The 23,508-nt window shown below is 34.8% G+C and overlaps 1 protein-coding gene across 3 annotated transcripts in view; it reads right to left on the reverse strand.

Moving 5' to 3' along the window:
• VPS13B (vacuolar protein sorting 13 homolog B) overlaps positions 1 to 23,508 on the reverse strand; it is a gene marked incomplete at both ends in the record, with an annotated part of 689,491 nt that overhangs the window by 259,929 nt on the left and 406,054 nt on the right. For all 3 annotated transcript variants that reach the window (XM_080693506.1, XM_080693505.1, XM_080693507.1), the window contains 2 exons: positions 13,559 to 13,702; positions 20,273 to 20,399. In XM_080693506.1, coding sequence (XP_080549632.1) covers positions 13,559 to 13,702; positions 20,273 to 20,399 — 271 coding nt within the window. The remainder of the gene's footprint in view (positions 1 to 13,558; positions 13,703 to 20,272; positions 20,400 to 23,508) is intronic.

Below are 23,508 nucleotides of genomic sequence, written 5' to 3' on the forward strand. Positions count from 1 at the left end.
TGCATCTCCATAGATTCTGGTCTATATTTACTAGGTAAAAGAGTCAAACCTATGTAGGATACTTAGGCTCCTGCCCTATCTCAAACCTTCAAGTTATTCTCATTCCTTAAAGAGCATTATATACTATTTCAGATTTTAAAAATCATCACATGGACATCTCCTCAATTCCCTATTAGTCAAACTCAAGAACTCACCTCCATCTGGGATCATTTTCTCTTTTCTCCTCTGCTACCTTAGAAGTGCCCTGCACCCAAATAATAGCCTTTCTGCCATTTTAGGGTAAACTATTATTTTGCTTTTTTAGGAATATTATACTAAAAGTTTTTCCTTCTCATTCCAGTATATTTCAATCACTCATACAATTGAATCATTACATCAGCATTTCAAAATGTTTGCCTTTTTCATATTTAGAAATAAACATCTCTTGGAACTTTAAAAGACAGTGTTATTATGTGCAAGCATAAAAAAATATACTGAGCTGTTTCAGTTAAAAAAAAAAAGGTGCAAGCTGGGCATGGCAGCGCATACCTAGAGTCCCAGCCACTCAGAAGGGTAGTCATGGGGATTGCTTGAGTCCAGCCTGGAGGGCAACAGAGTTGAGACTCCATCAAAAAGGAGGGGAAAGAGGAAGAGTACCAGAAAATATTTTCCAAGTTTTATTTAATTTGCCCAGTCAACACTCAATATATGTGTTGGTGTGCATGCACACACATACACATGCACACACAATAGACACAGAACAAACAGAGGATGCAACACTAGCTTTGATACCTATAAGCTATGTAACTAGGATGAGTAATAAAACTTTCTTGAAATTCAGTTTCCATATATGTACAATTTGAAAATTACCTCAGGGAGATTAATCAGGATTGAAGTAGTTAAGGTATATAAAACCTTAGACCACGGTCTCACACATGGTAAGTGCTCAATAAATGTTTGGTGATAGGGATTCTGAGTAGCTTCTCCATAATAGACACTCTGACATTGATGGGAATCACCGTTGCCAGTGGGATTTTGTGCCACTGAGTGGTTCAATCTTTCTTAAAACTAGGTTTACTGAACTATGACTCATAAATAATAAAATTCACTTGAAAAATATACAATTGAGTGGGCTTTTCCAAATGTATACAGTTGTGTAACCACCACCATAATCAGATATTTCCATTTCCTCTGTGCAGATATATTTTTGTATTTTGAGTCCGGCTTGGGCAACACAATGGGACCCCAGTTGATGGCTATCAATGTGTGAAAATTACAGACTAAGAAGGATCTGAGCTTTGAAGAACATCTAAGTCACTCTGTAGTACAATACACTTCAACACCTTTCCATGTCCTACTAACTTAAATAAAAAATTCCAGCCTACTAAAATCTAGGGAATGTCTAGTTTTACTAAGTGAACCAATCTTTAAAAAAGAACTGTGGAGGGCCACATATGGCTTATTTTCCAAAGTCCAAGAATATTAAAAAGTAAGGAAGGAAGAATACTGAAGTAGGCCCTTCATGTTTATTTAGTATACCTTTATATTCTGTGAAGATTTTTAATTATTTGTTTTTAAAACCTTTGGGGAAGAGCAAAAATTCTAGAAGTAAACAATCTAAAATGCATGAAATGTTAGATTATATTATACGCCTTCCCATGGTTCTGATGTTAATAAAGTCTTTCTTCAGTAGTATAGTTAGAAAATCCCAGAGTTGCTTGTTAGAAAAATACAAACCATCAGAGAAGAAACCAAGCAAACCATGGACTCTCAGTTATTTTGAACATCCAGATAATTTATCACAGTTTTGCTCAAAAAGGATGACAGAATTAGTTATAACCTATTTCCTAGATCTTTTTTTATATACAACGATTTTTAAATTTATTGGTCCATTGCAATATGTCATGAGGTACAGGATGGTAGAGGGATACAAACACATATGTGATACAAGAATACAAGTACTAAAAGGTAGCATTGGCAATTAAAAGAGAGATAAGTAAGAAGTAATTATTGAAGAGTTATTTTTTATCCTTTTAGGGTCAGAAAGAAGACTTATACCTTAGCATGGATAGGATAGAAAGATCAATTACAGAGGAGTAGATGGAAGTGGCTGGAGGGGGACAGGCTAGGAGATGGGGCTGCCTGAGCATGGAGAGGCTGCTGGACTATGGCAGTCTCACCTGCTCTCACTAGTCTGACTATAATATTTTTATTGCAATTTGATCATGGTTAATTTATAGATAAATAGAGTGTTTCATGTAGTTCTTTATACTTTATATGTCTGTAGAGAAGCCAAATACAATAAATAATAGCAGAAAGTCTGGGGAAACAGAAACTTAACTTTGGGAAGAAATATCTGTTTATTTAAAATATTAAATAAACACATACTAATTATTGTATATTTTATGATGGCTAAATACTTTGGAAATGAGATATTCTTTAGAAAACACAATTCTTACCTAATAAAGAGAGTGTAATAACAGGTAACATGCATACATGAGACAGGTTACCAAGTGAACCAACACTGGAGACCGAAGAGAAGGGAAAGATATAGGAAATGTCTAAAACCAAGTGGTTAGGTGTGGTGGTGGTGGTGGTGGTGGATGAGGAGGAGGAGGAGGAGGAGAAAGAGGAGGAAGAGGAGGAGGAGGGGAGAGGGGAGGAGGAGGAGGAGGAGGAGGAGGAGGAGGAGGAGGAGGAGGAGGAGGAAAGAAAGTGAAGGAAGGAATGCTCAATGAGTGTTTTATATTTTTCTCCAGGATCTGTAGTACAAATTTCAAAGGATTCCCACATCAGATGTCCAATTATGGGGTTCCATTCTATGCCCCTGGAAACATGGTTTATATTTTGCTACATAGGTTTTATTTACTCTAATACACTGATTGGGAAATTAGCATGTGTCATTCCTATATTTGCCACCTCTGTAAATAGGTATAATAAGATAATTACTGCTATTCAGAAACAACAGTAATTACTGCAGCCACATGAACAGAACCCAGGGCCATCTCACCCCTCCCACCCCCTGAATTTAGTCCATTTAAAGTGTTTGCAAAATTAAGATAGAATAATTGTAGCTTGTGGAAACAATGGGTGATACTATATACTACAGATATTTAAATTCCTCACTGGAATAATCAGATAACAGGTCCTCAGTTTTATTACAATAGAGGAAAATATGACTACGGGATCTATGTTTGAAGGCACAGGCCCCCAGATGATGGCCATCAATGTGTGAGAGGTGTACCCTTCAATGGATCTGAGCTTTGAAGAACATGGAGTTAAATGAAGTCATCAAGACTCTCCAGGTCTTGGCTTATTCTGTGCATTCACCCCCTCTTTTCACTGTGTGTGTGTGTGTGTGTGTGTGTGTGTGTGTGTGTGTGTGTACATGCAAGTGTTACCATGGCTTGAACCCAGGCAGGTTCTACCTCCACCCTATACTCCCATCCCTATTTTATCTTTTTAGGTTGAAACAGGGCCTTGGCAAGTTGCTGAGGCTGGCATTGTACCTGCATTCTGCTCATCTCAGCCCCCCAAGTACTGGGATTTCAAGCATGTGTTAGCATACCTGGCCTCTTTTCTCTTTCCTTAAACACAGATAGGTTTTCTTCACATGACAATGGTAAAGTAAAGGAGCAGGGGAGAGTCAATGAAAGTTTTAGTATTTAAATATCTGAACTTATTTAGCCACTGGAGTTTTCTCTTCTCAGTATCTTCATATGAAACACTGTCCTTGTCTGAGTCCTGTGACCTATTCAACTGATAGTTGGATTGATCTGAGAGATCAAGTACAACAACTGGTCAAGGCTGTGTCACAAGGCTACCTTTTAATGGAAAGTCCTATCAAAATCACATGGAATAGGAGAATGTTGTTTATCCAAAGAAAGGAGGAGTTCTAGCATCTGGTGAAGAGAGCCAGGAACAATGGAAAACACAACAATTTGCAAGCAAACATTTCTAGCGCATTCCATGGTTCAGAACTTGAGGCTGTATTTGGGGATGTATACAAATTAATCACCAGGAAAGCTGCTTTCTTGGGGATATACTGGCTTTGTCTGGCAGGTAGCCCTGAGGACATGCCCAAGGCTGCTAGTTGTACCCCATGAATTTTACAGTTTTAGCTATTATATTTAGGACTTTTACCTGTTTTGGGTTACATATATTATGCTTTAGCCATCATCCTTCATTCTTTTGCATGTGAATATACACCTGACCCAGCACCACTTGAAAAAGAGACAATTTTATTCTGCCACTGTATGGCCTTGGCTACCTTGCCAAAAATCAATTAATTGTAAATGTGAGAGGTAGTTCCTAGACTCTGAATTCTACTCCATTCATCTGTGTACCAGTGCCACACTATCCTGATTACTGTTGCTTTGGCATAAGTTTTTAGATCAAGTACTGTATGCCTCCAAGTTTGCTCTTACTTTTCAAGACTGTTTTGCCAACTTGGGGTCTTTTGCATTTCATTATAAACTTCAAACAGCTTGCCAGTTTCCACAAAGAAGTCAGACAGGATTCTGAGCATCTTTTGCTAAATCATAGATCAATGGATGAGTATGGCAATGTTGACAATATTAACTTAATATTAAGTCTTCTACTCCACAAATGTCTTTGCATTTATTTTGATGTCTTAAATTTTATGTTGAAGTTGGGAATATAGTTCAGTGGTGGAGGGCTTGCCTAGCAAATTCAAGACACTGAGTATGATCCCCAGCAGTAAAAAACCAAACCAAACAAAATTCCCCCCAACTTTCCCTCAACAGTATTTTGTAGTTTTCAGTGTAAATTTTGCACTTTTGTTAAACATATTTCTAAGTACTTTGTTCTTTTTGATGCTATTATAAACAGAATTACTTTAAATTCACTGTTTATTACAAATGTATTCAAATACAGTTAGTATCTATGTATTGATCATATAGCCTGCAACTTTACTGAACTCATTTATTAGTTATAAAAGTTTTTAGTGTATTTCTTTTTTCTTTTCTTTCTTTTTTTTTGGTACTAGTACTTTAGCCCTATTTTATTTTTTATTTTGAAACAGGGGCTCAATAAATTGTTGAGGCTGGCTTCAAACCTGTGATCTTCCTATCTCAGCCTGCCAAGCACTCACATTAAAGATGTGTGCTGGCTTTTATCATGTATTTTTTAAGGTTTTCTATATTTAATAGTATCTCACTTGTGTAGAGATAATTTCACTTCTTCCTTTCCAAGCTGGAAATCTTTTATTTCTTTTTCTTGAATATTATCCCTAAGTAGAACTTTCCAGTTTGATACTTAATAGAAGTGATCAAAAAAGACATCCTTGTCTTATTCTTGGTTTTAGGAAAAAATCATCTAGTCTTTTATCAGTAAGTTGTTTTCTCATAGATGTCATTTATGGAATTGAAGTTCTATTCTTCTATTCCTAGTTTAGTGAGTGCTTTTAATTATAAAAAGTACTGAATTCTGTTAAATGCTGTTTTCCCCATTTATTAAATGATTGCACAGTATTTTTTTTTTTTTTACTCTATTGACTTACATTAATTGATTTTTTTTTTTCTTTTTTGGTGGTGGTACTGGGATTCCTAGAAACCCTTCTACCTCCGGGCTACACTCCCAGACCTATTTTTATACTTTTTTTTTTTTTTTTAATTTGGAAACAGGGTCTCTTAAGCCAGTGCACGCGGCTGGCTTTGAACCTGCGCGATCCTCTGTTTCAGCCTCCCAAGCGCGGGGATTACAAGCGTGCTCTACCATGCCCGGCACATTAATTGATTTTTAGATGTTAAACCAACCTTATTTCCCTGAGTAAATCCTATTTGGTCATGGTATACATTCTATTTATATGTGGCTGAATTTGTTTTGCTAGTATTTTGTTGGTGATTCTATATCCATATTGTTCTGAAATATCTGTATGCACTCTTCTTTATCTTTCATACACATACAAATTCTTGAATGCCACTCTAATCTTTTGCCAATAGAGACTACATGTAATAAATTTCACTAAAATGCTACTACCAATAGGTTCATGTCTACATGAATGGCTACATCCATTTGTGTCTCTAAGGTTTGGTTCCCCTCTCTCATAAAATACTTACTTCTTAGTATATCATCTATTATTTCCTTATACAGTTCCTTCACTCTAAGAAGAATAACATTTTTCACTATCCCATCAAAAAACCCTAGTGTTAAAAATTTCCATGTCTATATTCACATTATTTCTCCATGCCTTAAGTACTATTTTAATAGACAGTTTATTCTTACCCTTCTACTGCTTTTCTAAAACAATAAATACCTAGTGAGATATATTTAGGCTCATAAGAAAGATTCAGGAAGTTATAGAATTTAAAGCTATATCATCTTTGTATAAATATATATACATGTACATGTATATATTTATTACTTAATTATGGCCTTTCATGAACCCTAGGGCATGAAAGCAGACACTTCACCTCTTTTGTTTAGTTTCTGTTAGTCAATTGTCCATATACAATATCTGACACATAACAGAAGATCAATATTTATTGAGTAAATAAATAAGTTATTCTTCTCTAGTTAATTCCAACTTCTCCAAGAAAACAAATCACTGATAACAATCCTAGTCTTGTTCTTTCCTGGATTATTCTACCATTAGTTTTCCAAGGGACACATTTGACACTTTTCATATAGTGTTATCACTCCAGTTGTTTATACTTTATTTCCCAAGCAGACTGTAAACTTCCAGAGGGCAGGGACCAGTGTGTATTTCGTTTTCATACCTCTGTCAGTGTGCAGCCGGTAAGTGGTACATGATAAGCAGTCAAGAAGCACTGTTGAATAAGGCTACGGAAGACAGTCTAATAGAAACTCAGGAAAGCTAATGTACTCACTGGGTTTCTGGTTTAAAAAATCACTAAGTGATAAGCATCATTATAGCTGAAATTTTATAATTTTTATTGCTTTCTTGATATTTCGTATATACCTTGAGGCAATTATGCTGTGCTTCTGCCTGAGCACCACCTGTTTATCAGGAGAAAATTAATATTTAAACATTTATAAGGCCTTTCTAATACTGACATGTGTAAGAGTTCCATGTACCCAAGAAATCCTTCCCTTAGAGAAGATAATGAAATACCTAATATCTTTTCCAGGTCTAGATTTCAAAAAAATCGAGATATTCAATCATACCCCTCTTGTCCATTTAAGGCTCTGCTTGATGTCAGATTTTATTGGTATCTGTGTTTATTGTCTGGTTACAAATAGTCTATCCAGGTGCCTTGAAAAGGAAACAAAATACTCAGCATAGCAACACCACAGGGCGGTCACTACATATACACTGTTCAAAATTCTCATCTCCTTTCAATACAAAAACATGTAACCTTTAATCTGGCATTTTCCATTCATGCCTGCGTCAAGATAGAGTAAGTAGCTGGACATGGTGGTGCACGCTTGTAATCCCAGCATTCAGGAGGCTGAGATAGGAGGATCGTGGTTTGTGGACAGCCCCAGCTACTTAGTGAGGTCCTTTGCAACTCAGTGAGACCCTGTTTCAAAAATAAGAATTAAAAATAGGGCTGGGGGTGTAACCTGGAGGTAGAATGCCCCTGGGTTCCATGCCCGGTACTACAAAAAAATAAATAAATAACGATAAGAGTGAGTGCTAAGATAGATTTGAACATCAACAAACTCCCCCATACCAATCACAGTAGCCAATTTCTAACCCAATCTCCACTGACATAAGTTCTCAGGGTATATATCACTTCTACTACCTTCATCTTACCTACAGTTTTAATCCATAAAACATGTTAGTGCACAACGCATGTAAGTACACCCTCTTTTCTTTACCCTTAAGTTCTTATCTCTAGTTATTCCTAGCAATTCACAGGTTGGTCAAATATATTTGCAAGACTTTTTTTTTATCTGCTAAAAATATTTCCATCCCTAAAATGGACAACAGCGCTAAAGATTATTTCCAAGTTAAACTAGTAGGAATACCACCCCAGATAACTTCTACCTCCTCTACTTTCTATGCATATAATCACAATTCATAGCAAGAAAAGTCTAATATATTATAGACTTTCTCCAACACTCATTATCAACTTCAAAAGTCACAATCTTCTTTCATCTATCTCTTTGTATTAAGAATACAGGAAGTCTAGAGAAGAAACAGTCCAAGATGGAGAAGGCAGAACAAGGACTTTAGGATAAGTGTCCCAGGTGGTAGGGTTGGCCAGATATAATGTTATGTAAGTTTTAACATGTAAATAAACAAATTGTTAAGCATTATGTATAGTCACTGGTAGGAGTGGGATATGAGGTGGAGAACAAAATCTGAGCAAATAAAAATGTTATGATGACTAATTTCAGGAAAAACAAAAAGCATAAAGACAGGAAATATAATCATATTACTTTACTAAACAATAAACATTTATAAAGTATAACAAAAACAAGCCATACTGACAAAGAAAAAATGTGATATAAGAATACTGGGAAAAAAAAGAATATTGAGAAGATGAATGCCTGGAAGGAAAACACAAAAGAGAAGAAGCCCTTTTTTAATAGCAAATCAAGAGATGCTAATCTATTCAGGTTATTCAGAAACATGGATATAAATACTAAAAGAAAGAGCTTATAGAGGTGAATGTGGCTGAGTATGGAGCAGGATGAGGTGAAGTTATTAGGGAGGATAAAGCTAATTTGATGTTTCATTAAGCAATATTTGGTAATGAAAATTATGTACTGCTCAGTTAAGAAAAACAGTATATAAAGTAATCATTTCAAGTTAGTTTCAATGTCTTATCTATATTCTTTATTATTTCACTTAATATAGGCAGATTGTTTATTTTTTTATCATTCAAGCTAAATCTCTCTAGTCCTTTAGAGTCAATTACTAAGTGAAACATGAGGAGGAGGGAGGGGTGAGATAGGCATGAGAGGGAGGGGAGAGAGAATGGGGTAGGAATTAGGTAAGGGCTAATTGGGTGATTTGTGCATGTATGCCTCCACCATCTTCTATTCCATTAAGATGAATGACTATAATACACACACACACACATATATATGTATGTATATATATGTATATATATGTAAATATATGTGTGTATATATATATGTATATATATATATATATATACACATATATATAAATTGTCTTTATGGTATACCTTTCTGTGATAGTACCATGAGAAAAATGGTATAAAGACAGAATTTTTGTTTATTTTGAACTATTCTCTAAAATGTATTATATACAGATAGCTTTAGAAATATTATTTTTAGTTTCCTTTTAATCATATAAAATGACTTATAGTATTTCTAATTTTTTTTCATGAATTAAAACTTTTTTTTTTGTAGTACTGGGGGATGGAACCCAGGGGCATTCTACCTCTGAGCTACATCTGCAGTCCTATTTTTTATTCTTTATTTTGAAACAGGGTCTCACTGAATTGCAAAGGGCCTCACTAAGTAGCTGAGGCTGTCCACGAACTGTGATCCTCCTGTCTCAGCCTCCCAAATGCTAGGATTACAATTGTGCGCCATCACACCCAGCTTAAAACTCTTTTAATTCTTCATTCATTCACATTTTTCTTGCAAAAGTTTCCTAAATTTACTGTGGATTGTAATTAAACAATCCCCTTACTAATTCTTATTATAAATTATAATTACATTATTGAAAGTTGTGTTCATATAATTGGGCTTTTGTGAAACCAAAACCATTTTTTAAGAAGGGAAACAATCTTCTAAAGAGTAAATCATGTAAGTCAGTCATCTGCCCTGCTAAACACTGGGAAGGAAATCAATCCAGAGCAGTAGAGGTTTGGGAAAACGTAGAATTATACAATTTGGTTTTCATTGTTAAGATATCCAGGCAATTGATTCCCTTATTATGCAAATAAGGAACAACCAGGATCTAAGAATCTTAAAAAACATGTCTCTTGTAAGAGTTCTACAGGGCTTGATATTGTAACAAATACATAACTATAGAATGGGACGGTGAATTCAGGTAGTAAGCTATATAAGGAAGTACATGTATTTTGTACTACAAAATGAATTTTGTTATTTTATTATTAAATATTTATTTGTTATTTATTTGTATTAGAGATTGATCTCAGGGGCATTCTACCTCCAAGCCAGTGTAATTTTATTTTTTATTTTGAAATATGATCTCAGTAAGTTGATGAGAGACCTTGGTAAGTTGGTGAGGCTATTTTCAAACCTGTGATCCTCCTGTCTCAGCATCCTTGCTTAATTTTCTTCTCTTCTTTCTTTCTCAGACTATCATACTAAGTATATAAAAACAAGAAAAAATAATTTAAAAGGTGGACACTATATATTCTGGGAGCCAGAAATCATGGAAGTAACAATACTGGAAGATGATAATGAAAATAAAAAACTACATGGCTGGATATAGTGGTGATCACATGTAGTCCTAAAGTTAGGCAGGAGGGTCTCAGGTTTTTGGCCACTAGGACATTTATTGGCTTATAATTCCCACAATCTCTCTAAGTCCTGACAACTAGTATTCTCATTATTAATTTACTATTCTTATGAAATTATAGTTGCTCATAATATATGATATAACTTTAATAAACATCTATTCTTTTCCATGTCTCCAATTACTCAGGTTCAATTTTTAAAGAACTGAAACAAAGTGTTTAGTGTGGTTGTTGACTTACACTTTATTTGTGTGGTTTTTTATTCTTACTTTTCTTTTGTACTTGCGATTGGATCCAGGGGCATTCTACCCCATAGCTACACCTCCAACCCTTTAACTTAGTAATTTTATTTTGAAACAGGGTTTCCTTAAGTTGTAGATGGCCTCCCTAAGTTGCTGAGGCTCACATGAAATCTGAAATCCTCCTGTCTTAACCTCCAAAGTACTGGAATTATAAGTGCCATCGCACCTGGCCAGTGTGGTTGTTTTAAGGGTATCAACTAGTTCTTTCAAAATATATCCTGACTTACTATAAACAAGTATCCTACATAACTAAAGTGTCTTTACTAGAACATGTTATAAATTCTACTAATAACTTATAGATGGAATCATATTCTTCCAGTTCACTAAGAATCTTTTTCTAAAGTACTGAAATGTTCACAGATATATCCCTACAGAGTTGGAGAATACTTCCAAATTACCCTCTCTCATTATAATCTGTTATTTTCTTTACAATTGCAGTAGCTACACATATCATAAAATTTATTATTAGAATCATAGATGCATTTTAAGGGAACAGTTTGAAAAGAAACCATGAGCCGGGCGTGGTGGCGCACGCTTGTAATCCCCGTGCTTGGGAGGCAGAGACAGGAGGATCACGCAGGTTCGAAGCCAGCTGCTTGCGCTGGCTTAGGAGACCCTGTTTCCAAATAAAAATGTAAAAATAGGTCTGGGAGTGTGGCCCAGAGGGAGAAGGGCTTCCAGGAACCCCAGTATCACCAAAAAAAAAAAAAAAAGAAAGAAAGAAAGAAAGAAAGAAAGAAAGAAAGAAAGAAAGAAAGGAAACCCTGTCTAAATATAAACTACATAGTTTTGAGCTTTATTATTATTATTTTTTTTTGCGGTACTGGGGATGGCATCTTGGGGCATTCTATCTCTGAGCAACACCCCCAACCCTAATTTTTATTTTGAAATAGGGTCTCACTGAGTTGTAAAGGGCCCATGTAGCTGAAGCTGTCCGCAAACTGAGATCTTCCTGTCTCAGCCTCCTGAATGCTGGGATTAGAAGCGTGCACCACCACGCCTGGCTTTGGAGCAGATTTTAATTAAGCCATAAAGAATAGCACATCTGATGTGAACCTAAATAAAATTTTCCTCCACAATTTTCCTATATTCAATCAATATACTTCATATTCTAGTTTTTAAGTAATGATGAAAAGGAAAAAAAAAAAACACTGATTCAGAACTCTGAGAAATACTCAATGTTCATTGAAGGGTATTTATTAATCTCAATCTGAGTGTCCCTTATTTACTGAAATCTAAACCTACTAATAGGCAGTACAAGTATGTAAGTAAACAGTTAATGACCAATTTGTTAAAGTTGTATAAATTTTTAAAACAAATCAGTAATCCACAAGTTAGATTTCTTTGATAAAAGAGATTTATAAAATTGGGTCAAATAATATAAAAAAATACTCTTCCATTCTAACTTCATGGACTTCACTGAAAATGCATAGGGAATTTTTTTCATTCATCTATTTTCATAGCATTTATTATATTTTTATGGATTATTAAAATATAGTGGGAAAAGTCCATATTTTAGAGAATACTAGGCTCTATTCCTTTTAAAATAGACACAGTAAATATAAATCATGGGCAGTAAAAGATGATCAAATTTGAGAATTTTTATTCACAAAAGTTAAAAGCTTTATCATACTTATATAACTTTTTAAAAATAAAGACTGAGAGAAAAATTTAATACTATGATACATGATCTGTGGCAGAACAAAAATGGAAAGAGACCTGGTTCAAAAGGCCTAAGCTCAATTCTCCAATGCATTATTATTTTTTTTTTAATCTTTGTGTGTATAAGTTGGTCCCCTCTCTAAGAACCAAAGTCCTCATCTATAAAATGGAAATAACACCTGCATCCACCTCACGGGCTTATAATATGCTTGAAGATATCTGAGTTAACTTCCAGGACAATGCCTGCCCACACTGCCTGGCATCAAGCACTTCAGTGAATACCTCTTTCCCGCATTTTTTTTTTTTTTGAGTGTGAGGATAATGGACATTGAATCCATAGGTGTTCTACCTCTGAGCTACAACATCAGTCCTCTTTATTATTGCTATGTTGTTAAGGATGTCCTCGCACCAGTGATCCTCCTTTTTCAGCCTCCCAAGTACTAGGATTACAGGTATGTGCCACTATGCCCAGCCACTACGTTTTTGATAAATACAACTTGTGTATAACTCATGTCAAGAACAAAAGCAACACCTTTTCACATATAAACAGTGTTTTGGGTTCCTATAGAAAACGTAATTCAAATACAGATATTATGGATAAAGCACAGAAACAAAATGCAAACACACACACACACACACACACACACACACACACACACACACTTTGCAAAGCATCTAACAAGCAGGATGTTTGTTTTATGCTGACATGCTTTTTGGTTGTAATAGAGGCTTCCAATGAACACTGGATCAAAATTAAAATTCTAGGCAGGCATTCAACTTTTATGATTGTGTCCATTCTGCACTGAGCATGGGAAACGAATGTTTTAAAAGTTATTTATTGAAGATATTCCCATAGTACTCTTACACAGTTCATTTCCAAAAGAGGCCTTATCCCTGTAATGTATCCAAGTAAATGAAAGCTATACCAGGCTTCTCGCATCACACTTTAGAAATTTCAGCAGTGTAATAAAATAATGTTTTTAACAGAGGCTTTTCTGAGGTCAGGCCATAGAAATTTTGCAGAGTTGCATGATAAGTAAGAGGAAAAGAGACTAAACAAATCACAAAACTAAAAGACATCAATCCTAAATGATTTATGACCATATTGTGAAGAAAGTTAAATGTAGAATAATTAGCAGTGAGCATTTAGTTTAATTATAGTTTTCTATTGTAAAGTTGGCACAAATGTAGGAAGTCTAATCAAAATCAGGTAATAGTTACCTCTGTGGCCTTGTTTGACGGTTCCAGTCCAATCATATTGGCTACTATTAACTGATGTAAGAGTTGAACTTGAGCCACACTCAGGAAGAAGTCCAGGTTTGTGGTTATATTCACTTCCAAGGAATGGCCACACACTAAAATCTCCTGAAGGAAAAAAAGAATAGATTAAATATAGATAAAGATATATAATAGCCTTTAGATGATAATTTATTGTTCTTTTTTGATTGTTACTACTTCCTAAGCCTACTGGGAATCAAGTTTATATGTTAACAAGAAAAGCAAAAATGGTGAGCACAGCCACTCTGCCTAGTTTAATGGATCAATTTAAAAATATTTTTATGGGTTTTGACCCAGGACTTCCGGGAAGATGGCGACGGAGCAAAACGGGGCTTACGAGCCCTGCTAACAACCAATCTCTATTACCACAAAATCAGCGCCTTTCATAGCCAGAAAAAACCATCAGAAGAGAAACAAAAAATGTAATTTTAAGGGACAGAGAAAAAGAGGGCTGGAAAAACGAGACACCAGAAACCAGACCGCAGTGCTGCAGCCGGAGCTGTGGCGTGAAGCAGAGGGCGCCATTTTGCCTTGCAGCACCAGGATCCAGAGAGGAAGGTAACTCATAAAAGAGCTCAGAAACCAGAGAGGAGATATGCCGGCCTCACGCCGAGGACGCGGCAGCAGCGCCTTACTGCTGGCGGCAGGGGCAAGTTCACCAGACGGCACGAGACCAACTCACTCAACAGCCCACCAAGCTCAAGAGAGGAGCGGCGGACAGCAAGCCGAGGTGAGCCGCTGTGGAACAGCCGGGCGGGATTCGGCAGATTTCTTGGTGCAGGGAGTAGCTAAAGCTCCCAGGGGCTGGGCTCAGTGCACCCTGTAGGGACTCAGAGTGGAATTCAAAAACAGAAAAGAAATACTCCAGCCTCACGGCCGAGGGCTTAGCAGCGGCGCCATATTGCTACCGAGGGCAGCAGTAGCGAATTCACCGAGTCCACTACAGCTCCATCTGCGCACTCAACAGTGAGTCAAATTGCAGCCCCTAGAGGAGAAATCCCAGTACTGCACTCCCAGGGACTTGACCCAGTGGGGGAGTGGTGGTGGCAGAGATATTACACCATAGGAGAATGCCCAACCTGGCACCCCCCATGGTCTAAAGCAGCCTAGATTGACTCCCTGGGTCTGAGACTCTGCGATACAACCCAGTAAAGGAGTAGTGGGGACTGAGATACCACAGACTCGAGATCCACAGCACCTTAAGTGAAGTCGTAGTGACCCAGAGAAGAACCCAGAGAAGGCACAAACTTCCGAAATCATGGGAAAGAGGAATAACAATGGAGCGATGAATGCCCACAACCCCACAACATCAGAACCTGATAAAACAGAAATTCAGAGATTTCTAGAAGATCAAATCAGGAAAATAACTGTAGAAATAATAGAGGTGTTTCTAAAAGAATTCAGAGAGAGCCAAAGAGAGATAAAGAATGCAATTAATGAAGTAAAGGCCTCAATTCAAAGTACAAAAAACCGATTAGACCACATGGAGAATAGAATCTCGCTCCTAGAAGATGATCATTCAAAAAATGAACGCATAGTTTCTAATTTAAAAAAAAAATCCGACAGCAGGAATCTGACATTGAAGAAATATGGGCCCATTTTAAGAGAACTAACCTAAGAATAATTGGAATAGAGGAGAGAAAAGAAGGTGAAACAAAGGGATTAACAATCTTTTCAAGGAAATAATAGCAAAAAATTTTCCAAACATAGAGCAAGAGGTTGATACACAGGTCCAGGAAACTTATAGAACCTCCGTTAGAGAGGATCAAAGAAGAGGATCCCCATGCCACATAATTGTCAAAATGACCAATGTGGAAGCCAAGCAGAGAATCTTAAAGGCAACAAAAACAAAGGACCAAGTGACATTCAGAGGCAAACCAATTAGAATCACTCCAGACTTCCCAAACCAAGTCATGAGAGCCAGAAGGGCTTGGAGTAACATATTCCAAACTCTGAAAGAAAACAACTTCCAGCCAAAAATTTCCTACCCAGCAAAACTTTCTATCAAATTAGATGGAGAAATAAGAAGCTTCCATGACAAACAGAAACTGAAGGAATTTATGTCTTCAAAACCAGTGCTAGAGAAAATACTCAAAGAGATTAACTACAAAGAAGAAATAGGTAACACACACCAGAACCAGAGAAATAAGATTTTCCATCCAACAGACAACTAAGATTGGTTATCTGTGGAGATTCATTATTTATGTTAGTCTTTTACCTATCTCTACATTGTATTGTTTGCTTTTATTGTTGCTAATTTTTAGGATTTCTAGTTGGAATATTAATATACCTTCAGATATAGCATTTGGAAATATTTTATCCCATTCTATCAGTAACTTTTAACTCTGTTTACATTGTCTATGGATATAAATATTTTTTTATTTTTTTAGGGAGTTTGTATACTCTTCTATTGCCTGTGCCATTGAAATCATATCCAAGAAATCACTAGATTTCAATGTTGTGAGGTTTTATGACCCAGATTTTCTTCTAAAAGTTTATAGTCTTAAGATTTATATTTAGGTCTTTTATCTATTTTGACTTAATATTTGTATATGTGTTAGTTAAGGGTCCAATTTTATTCTTTTTCATGTAATTATTATTTTTCAACAATATTTAGTTAAAAGATTATTATTTCCTCCACCAAATGTTCGTGGGAACCTTGTCAAAAATAACTTGACAATATATGGAAGAATTTATCTCTAAGCTTTTATTTAACTCCAATGGTTTATTTATCTGCCTTTAGAACAGTACTACACTGTTTCAATTATTGTAGCTTTATATGGTTTGAAATCAGAAAATATACATCTTCTAGCTTTGTTCTTCTTCAAGATTGTTTTGGATATCTAGAGTCCATATTCCATATCAGGATAGATTTTTTCTGAAAAATAAATAAATAAATGTATGATAGCTTCACCTAAAAAAAAAGAAAAAAATATTCTCTGGTAAGAAAGAAAGCAAAAAGAAATATTGAATTGTTATCTTTTAGTCATCAAAATCTTGGTATCAGACAAATGAAACTGTTTTGTGAGATTATCATCGTTAATATTGGATAAATTGCTATAAAACTAGATGTCAACCACTAAGCCAAGCATGGGAAGGAGGGATGGGGAGGGAATGGGGTGGGGATCGGGTAGGGGCTAACTGGGCGATGTGTGCATGTATGTCTACAAAAGTATTTTCTTTATAACATTATGATGTATGAATACATTGCACAAATAAAAAATAAATTAATTAAAAAAAAGAGTTTGACCCATACAGAAAAAATATATATATTTTTATGGCTTAAGAACAAGTATTTACATTTAAGTATGTATATGAGCTTGATTATGTGACAGAGATCTTGTATTAGATACAGGGTCATTAAGAATAAGAATTTTTCACCTTTTCATGTCCACTGAACGTGTTCATACGTCATACTTCAAGTTATACCATCGTTTTAATATGTAAGCAATGATGTGATTCTGTAGCAGAATCTTATTCACCAATTCAAAATCAACAGATAACTATTAAACATTTCCTAAGTAGTAGGTGCTATAGTAAAATACTATGTACAAAGAATACAAAGAATAAGCCTGGCCTTTAAGGGAAATCTGCTCTTGAGTAATTTATATTCTAATGGGGTGTACATAGGCAATTAGAATTGCAAATACCATGGCATGAGTATTTTCCATAGAATATGCTCAAAACTGTAATACAGGAGAGCACTGGAGCCAAGGGTAGCTAGATTAATTAACTTCATTTCTTCAAACTGCTAAAATCCTGGCAGCATAAAGCAAATGCCCACTACTTAATTGGTGTTTTGCTGCACACCTCAGTAATTTGAACATTTATCATTGGAAAAATACTTAGAAAATAAAAAATAAAGGAAAAAACAGTCTAGAAGCTTCACTTAATAAGCAGAAGTCCAGCCTCTTGTTATGAAATGCATATGGACAATGTTCCAATGTTTGGAAACATCTAGAAGACCTTCCTCTTATTAGCACTCTCCATAGCACTATCCAAAAGAACAGATTTGAAAGAAAACTATGGCTATCTAAATATGAACTACACAGTTTGGAGCAATTTTTAATAAAGTCATAAAGAACAGCATATCTGACATGAACCTAAATAAATTTTTCCTCCACAACTTTCCTATAGTCAATCATTATACTTCATATTCTTACTTTTCTTATTTTTCTATTTTTATTTATTTATTGATTTTAAACATTTTATTGGTGCATTGTAGTCATACATCTTAATGGGATTAAAGATGGTAAAGACATATATGCACACATCACCCACTATTCCTATTTTTTCTCTTTCTTTCTTTTTTTCTTTTTTCTTTTGGTAGTACTGGGGTTCCTGGGAACCCTTCTAACTCTGCGCTACACTCCCAGACCTATTTTATATTTTTATTTGAAAACAGCATCTCTTAAGCCAGCGCGGCTGGCTTCGAACCTGTGTGATCCTCCTGTCCCCACCTCCCAAGCGCAGAGATTACAAGTGTGCACCACCACACCCGGCACTCTATTTTTCAAATAATGATGAAAAGGAAAAAAAAAAAACATATATAGTGATTCAGAAGGCTTTTTAAAAGATTGTCATTGTTACATTTCCCAAGGTGATGAAAATTGCATTGAAGTATCTTAGTTCTATCAGTAGAATACATTATGTGAAAATTAATACCTTGTACTAGTAGGTTAAATGGTATGAAGGCAATTGGTAGAATGAGTAGCTAATATCAAAAATTAGTTTTGTTTTTGCTCCTCTTATAGTTATTATAATCTAATCAATTTGATTCTTAAAACAATCTGGAGCACCTGGGGCAGCCATATATGAGGCAACTTAAGTGTGCATAAGAAAAATGTTGAACCAGGAATTTAAGGGACTAGGCAGCCAAAGACTAACATCCTTAAGATTAATCTATGCTTGGCCTAGAACTAGGTTTTCTGCTCTCCAGCTTCATGCCTTTTTCACCTAGGGATGAGAAACTTTCTAATAATGCCTTCAAATTAGAAGATGTGTTAATTAATATGAGATGGTATTTTATTAACACTTCTTACTGTGTTTCTAAAATCATGACTTCAAGGTCCTAAGAATCTAAGTAAATCATATTTCCAGGAAAAAAAACATAAGTATTCAAAATGATTCTATTTATCCATCTATTTATCTATCTATCTATCTATCCATCTATCCATCCATCTATTTATTTATTATGTGTTGGGGATCAAGCCAAGGACCTCATTCATGTTAGGTGAGTGCTCTACTACTGAGTTATGCCCACAGCCCTGATATTTCATTTTTGTGAACCAAATATAAACAGGAAATCAAATCAATTCTAAGTTGTGATTTCAATGTGTGAATTTGCATTCATATTTTCATAGCAGCATTAGTATGGGGGAAAAAGGCACCCTTAAGAAGTTTCTTGTATTCTAAACCAACTGTGTTAGTAAACAACTATAAGATAAAATAAGGCTTGTTTAATCTTTATATGTTTTGTGTGGACATATAGAAACTTTCTTTAACCTATCTTTAACCTATCTTTCCATGTACAGCTATTATAAACCTCAAAGGAGATCATATATATATATATATATATATATATATATATATATATATTGCTTAAAATATGAAAGGAATGTAAGGTTTCATTTTCTTGGGTTAATATACAAACTCTGCTTTCCAATTTATAATGGGGATATAGCTTAATAAACACAGAAGTTGAAAATATTGTGAGTGGAAATAAAACCCTTAAATGCTGTTGCTGAGATTCCACAGCCACTGTGGAAATCAGTTTGGATGTTCCTCAGAGGAGTGGGTATGAAACCACCATATGACCCAGTTATAATACTGCTCCGTATCTTTCCAAAGGAAATGAAGTGAAAATATTATAGTAGTTCACACATATCCATGTTCACAGCAGCACAACTCACAATAGTCAAAGTATGGAACAAGCCTAGGTATATACCAACAAACAGAATAGGTTATGAAAAGGTGGTATATACACATGGTAGAATTTTACTCAGCCACATAATAAAATAAAATAAAATTAGGTTATATGTACTATATTAACTAGAGAATATTATGTTAAGCCATATTAGCCAGTTTCAGAAAATAAAGGAGTCACATGTTTTTTCTCATATGTGGAAAATAGAGAGAACCTGGGAAACAAAAAAGATTTCAGATAAACGAGGAGAGATATCAATAGAAAAGTGGAAGGAGAACTGGGGAGAAATGGGGAAGAGGAAAGGGGAGATGTGATAAAAGAAACAGTTCAAACAATCCTATATAAATCTCTGTATTATTTTCATTAGAAATAGGCTGTCAAAGTTAAGAATATAGAGGCTGGAGCTAGACAAGTTCATACCCTACTCTGCTTCTTACTACTTGTGACAATTTGGCAAATAGGTTACTCCTCTAAGACTCAGTCTCTTTGTCTATAAAATGCAGATAGTAGGAGACCCTGATAGGATTATTATGAGAATTAAATGAGTTACTACACAGAAAGTAATAACTGATAGTACTATAAAGTACTTAGTAAATATTAGCTATGGCTATATTTGTTATTATTAATGAGGTAGTTTGCTGTCATGTGGGCCAAAATTATGAAATCCTTAGCATACAAAGAGAATTTAATGCATTACTTAGACTAAAATGAAATCTACATTAGGTTCTAACCTCAGTATGCAAACTTTCTGGAGAACTTATTTTGGTGAAAATGATGGCAGGTGCTCCAGTTATTCGGACAGAAAAATCTGTTAAGATTGGAGTCAGAATTGCTCTCCTTTCTTGATGTCGTCGTATGCTACAAGATAAAATGAAAAATTATTAGTCATAGTGTCATTTCATTTTTTCTCAATGTTAATTTTCATTAAACTTGTACAAATCTCTTACTACAAAAATGTATGACAAAACTATATTATCATTTTTATACAATTATATTAAAATGAGGAAGAGTATTTGTATATTTTATAATCAGATATTTTTCAGTTCCATACAATCTATAAAAAGATAGCAAAAATATTTATTAAAAATATTGATGCAATTAATCACTTATTATTACCATCCTAGACTCTTTCAACAAGTTTGTTTATTTTTAATTCTTTCTGTTCTAACAAATACTTTCCTATATTTTTTGTTATCTTACTATTTTTAGTATAATTTTTAATTTATATTTTTTAATATTTCTGACCTTCCATTTGACAATATCTTTCCCATGTCATTAGGTTTGTAACCATATCCTTTTAATTTCTAAAAATTTTTAAAAGAAATTTCTAAAAACCATCTGAGTTTATGAATTATCGCATCCTTTACAGTTAAATGGTCTTTATGTGTATAACCAAATGCTTCTGCAAGACAACTCTGTGAAGTAAAATCCCATGTTAGTCTCACATTACCATTGAAAAAATACAGTCTAGTGATTTGGCTAAATCTATCCAATGGGAACAAAAGCTCTGGAACTGACCTGTAGGGCAAGCTGACACCAGAATAACTTCTACCCTCTATTTTAATTTTTTATATCTTCTCACCTTTGATAAGTTATTTAGCACAATATTTCTATATTTCTACTTGGCATTCAAAACTGCTAGTAATTCCAAAGGAAGCACTGCACACATGGTATAAGATGAAACAAGAAAACAATTCTGAGAAACTAAAGTTTGCACTGTTATAAAACTTCAGGTCCAGTGTCTATATCTTTAACCTTCATTTGTGTGTGTGTGTGTTTGTGTGTGTGTGTGTGTGTGTGTGTTATTCGGGATGGAACTCAGGGGCATTCTACCTCTGACCTATACCCCCAGCCCTATTTTTTATACTTTATTTTGAAATGGGGTCTCATTGAGTTGCAAAGGGCCTCACTAAGTAGTAGCTGAGGCTATCCATGAACTGCAATCCTCCTGTCTCAGCCTACCAAATGCTGGGATTATAAGTGTGCACCACCACGCTTGGCTTCATTTTTTGAAATAATACATCAATATGATTAAGTTTTCAAGAAGCCATACCTCAAAATGTCCTTTAAAGCATTAATTTAATATTCTTTTTTAATGTATCCTTATTATTCCCCTACATTATAAGATGATAAAGTAGAAATCAGAGAATTGAAATACATTATGTAATGAAGAAGCCTAAGTCAAATTCAAATTTTTCTGTCTTTTTTCCCCCCTTTAACTCAGAATAGTCTAGAGAGTACTGACAGCTTTTGTTAAATTTGCAATGGGCAGAGTTTTACATGGTGTCTGCCAAAAAAGTAAATTGGATCATCTGGTTCTGTGACACATAAGTATTAGATTTCAAGAAAGTCAATTTTAAAGAATCAAGAAATCTGGTAAGTAGAAAGTAACAGGAAGAAGCATTAAAATATGTAACTACAGAGGAAGGGTTTAGATCCTGAGAGACACTATAATTATAGCCTAATAGTTTAGATTCCAAAAAATGACCAATGTGAGAAACATGTAACATCTGATGTGTTCTCTGAGGGGAGTGCTAAAATATATGATGTATTAAAAATACCTTCAAATGGAAACCATGGCAGGCAACCAAATAAGAACAAATGTTAACTAAAGCATTGATGGAAACAAAAAATACTTGTCTACCATCATATATTATTCCTCATTGTGTGATGATACAAAATATGAAAGAACTGTGACCACAGAAGTGGAAAGAAAATTTAAAATCAAGTCAATAATTCTATAAAATTATATTTTTGGCATACCTTATATTTTTAAAATATTTGAAATAATGGTATTCCTTTTGAAAATATTGAAATTTTTTGTATATGAAGTATTTTAAAGAATGAATCAAAAGAAAGAAAAGAAACACTGACAAATAACTAAACCCCAAAATAAAGTGTGCCAATATTTTATTAGATAATGGTCTACAGTTAAAACTTACAAAGAAGGAATTAAAATCTAAAGCATTATTAATTGAGGTTGTTAATGGCTGCAAGGGCCTCAGCACTATGAGTAAAATAACGGAATAGGTTTTTAGTGTCTCTTCTGAGACAAGGCTAGGATTCTGAAATGAACTGCCTACCTATGTCTGGGGACCTTTGAATGACTAAGTAAATAGAAGGCCATCTGAAAGAGAAAACAAGGAACTTTGCCTGTCTTAGTGAGAGCCTGTTTGGGGGGGGGAGCACAAAATGGCTACCTCCCTGGAAAATTAAAAATGAGAAATTTCCCATGTGTGTTGGGTGGCTCTAACTTACATTACATTTGGGGGTTAGGAATAACTATTTTTAATTATTTACATGAACATGGACTCAGACCTTTGATAACCCTCCAGCATTGGTACAAAACAAATGCCAATCCTCTACAAAAACATGTCCTCAATGACAAAAAGGATTTTCAGTGACAAAGACCATGAAGATAAGCTCCTAATCACAGATGATTTGCTATGCCAAAACCATTTATTAACAAGAGAAGAATTAGACTACATTTTAATATATATTACCATTACCATGAACTTTTGATAATATAAATACTTCAAATGCATAATAGCAAATGTGTAAAATTATTTGACATAGAATAAAATGCATAAAGAGGGAAAACAGCACTATCAAAAACAACCAAATACAATTTCCAGAAATTAAAAATGTAGTTATAAAAATTAAAACGCATAATAAGCCAGGTGTAGTGGCACATGCTTGTAATCCCCACGCTTGGGAGGCAGAGACAGGAGGATCACACTGGTTTGAAGCCAGTTCTGCTGGCTTAAGAAACCCTGTTTCCAAATAGAAAGTACAAAATAGGTCTGGGAGTGTAATCCAGAGGTAGAAGGGTTTCCAGGAACCCCAGTACCACCAAAAAAAAAAAAAAAAAAAAAAAAAACACCACCAACAAAAAACACAGATGAGACAAATAGCATTTTAGAGATAGCTTAAGAATGAATACCCTAGAATAAAGATTTCAGAAAAC

The sequence above is a fragment of the Muscardinus avellanarius genome, assembly GCF_963383645.1.
Source record: "Muscardinus avellanarius genome assembly, chromosome: 4".
In the NCBI taxonomy this organism is placed as follows: domain Eukaryota; kingdom Metazoa; phylum Chordata; class Mammalia; order Rodentia; family Gliridae; genus Muscardinus; species Muscardinus avellanarius.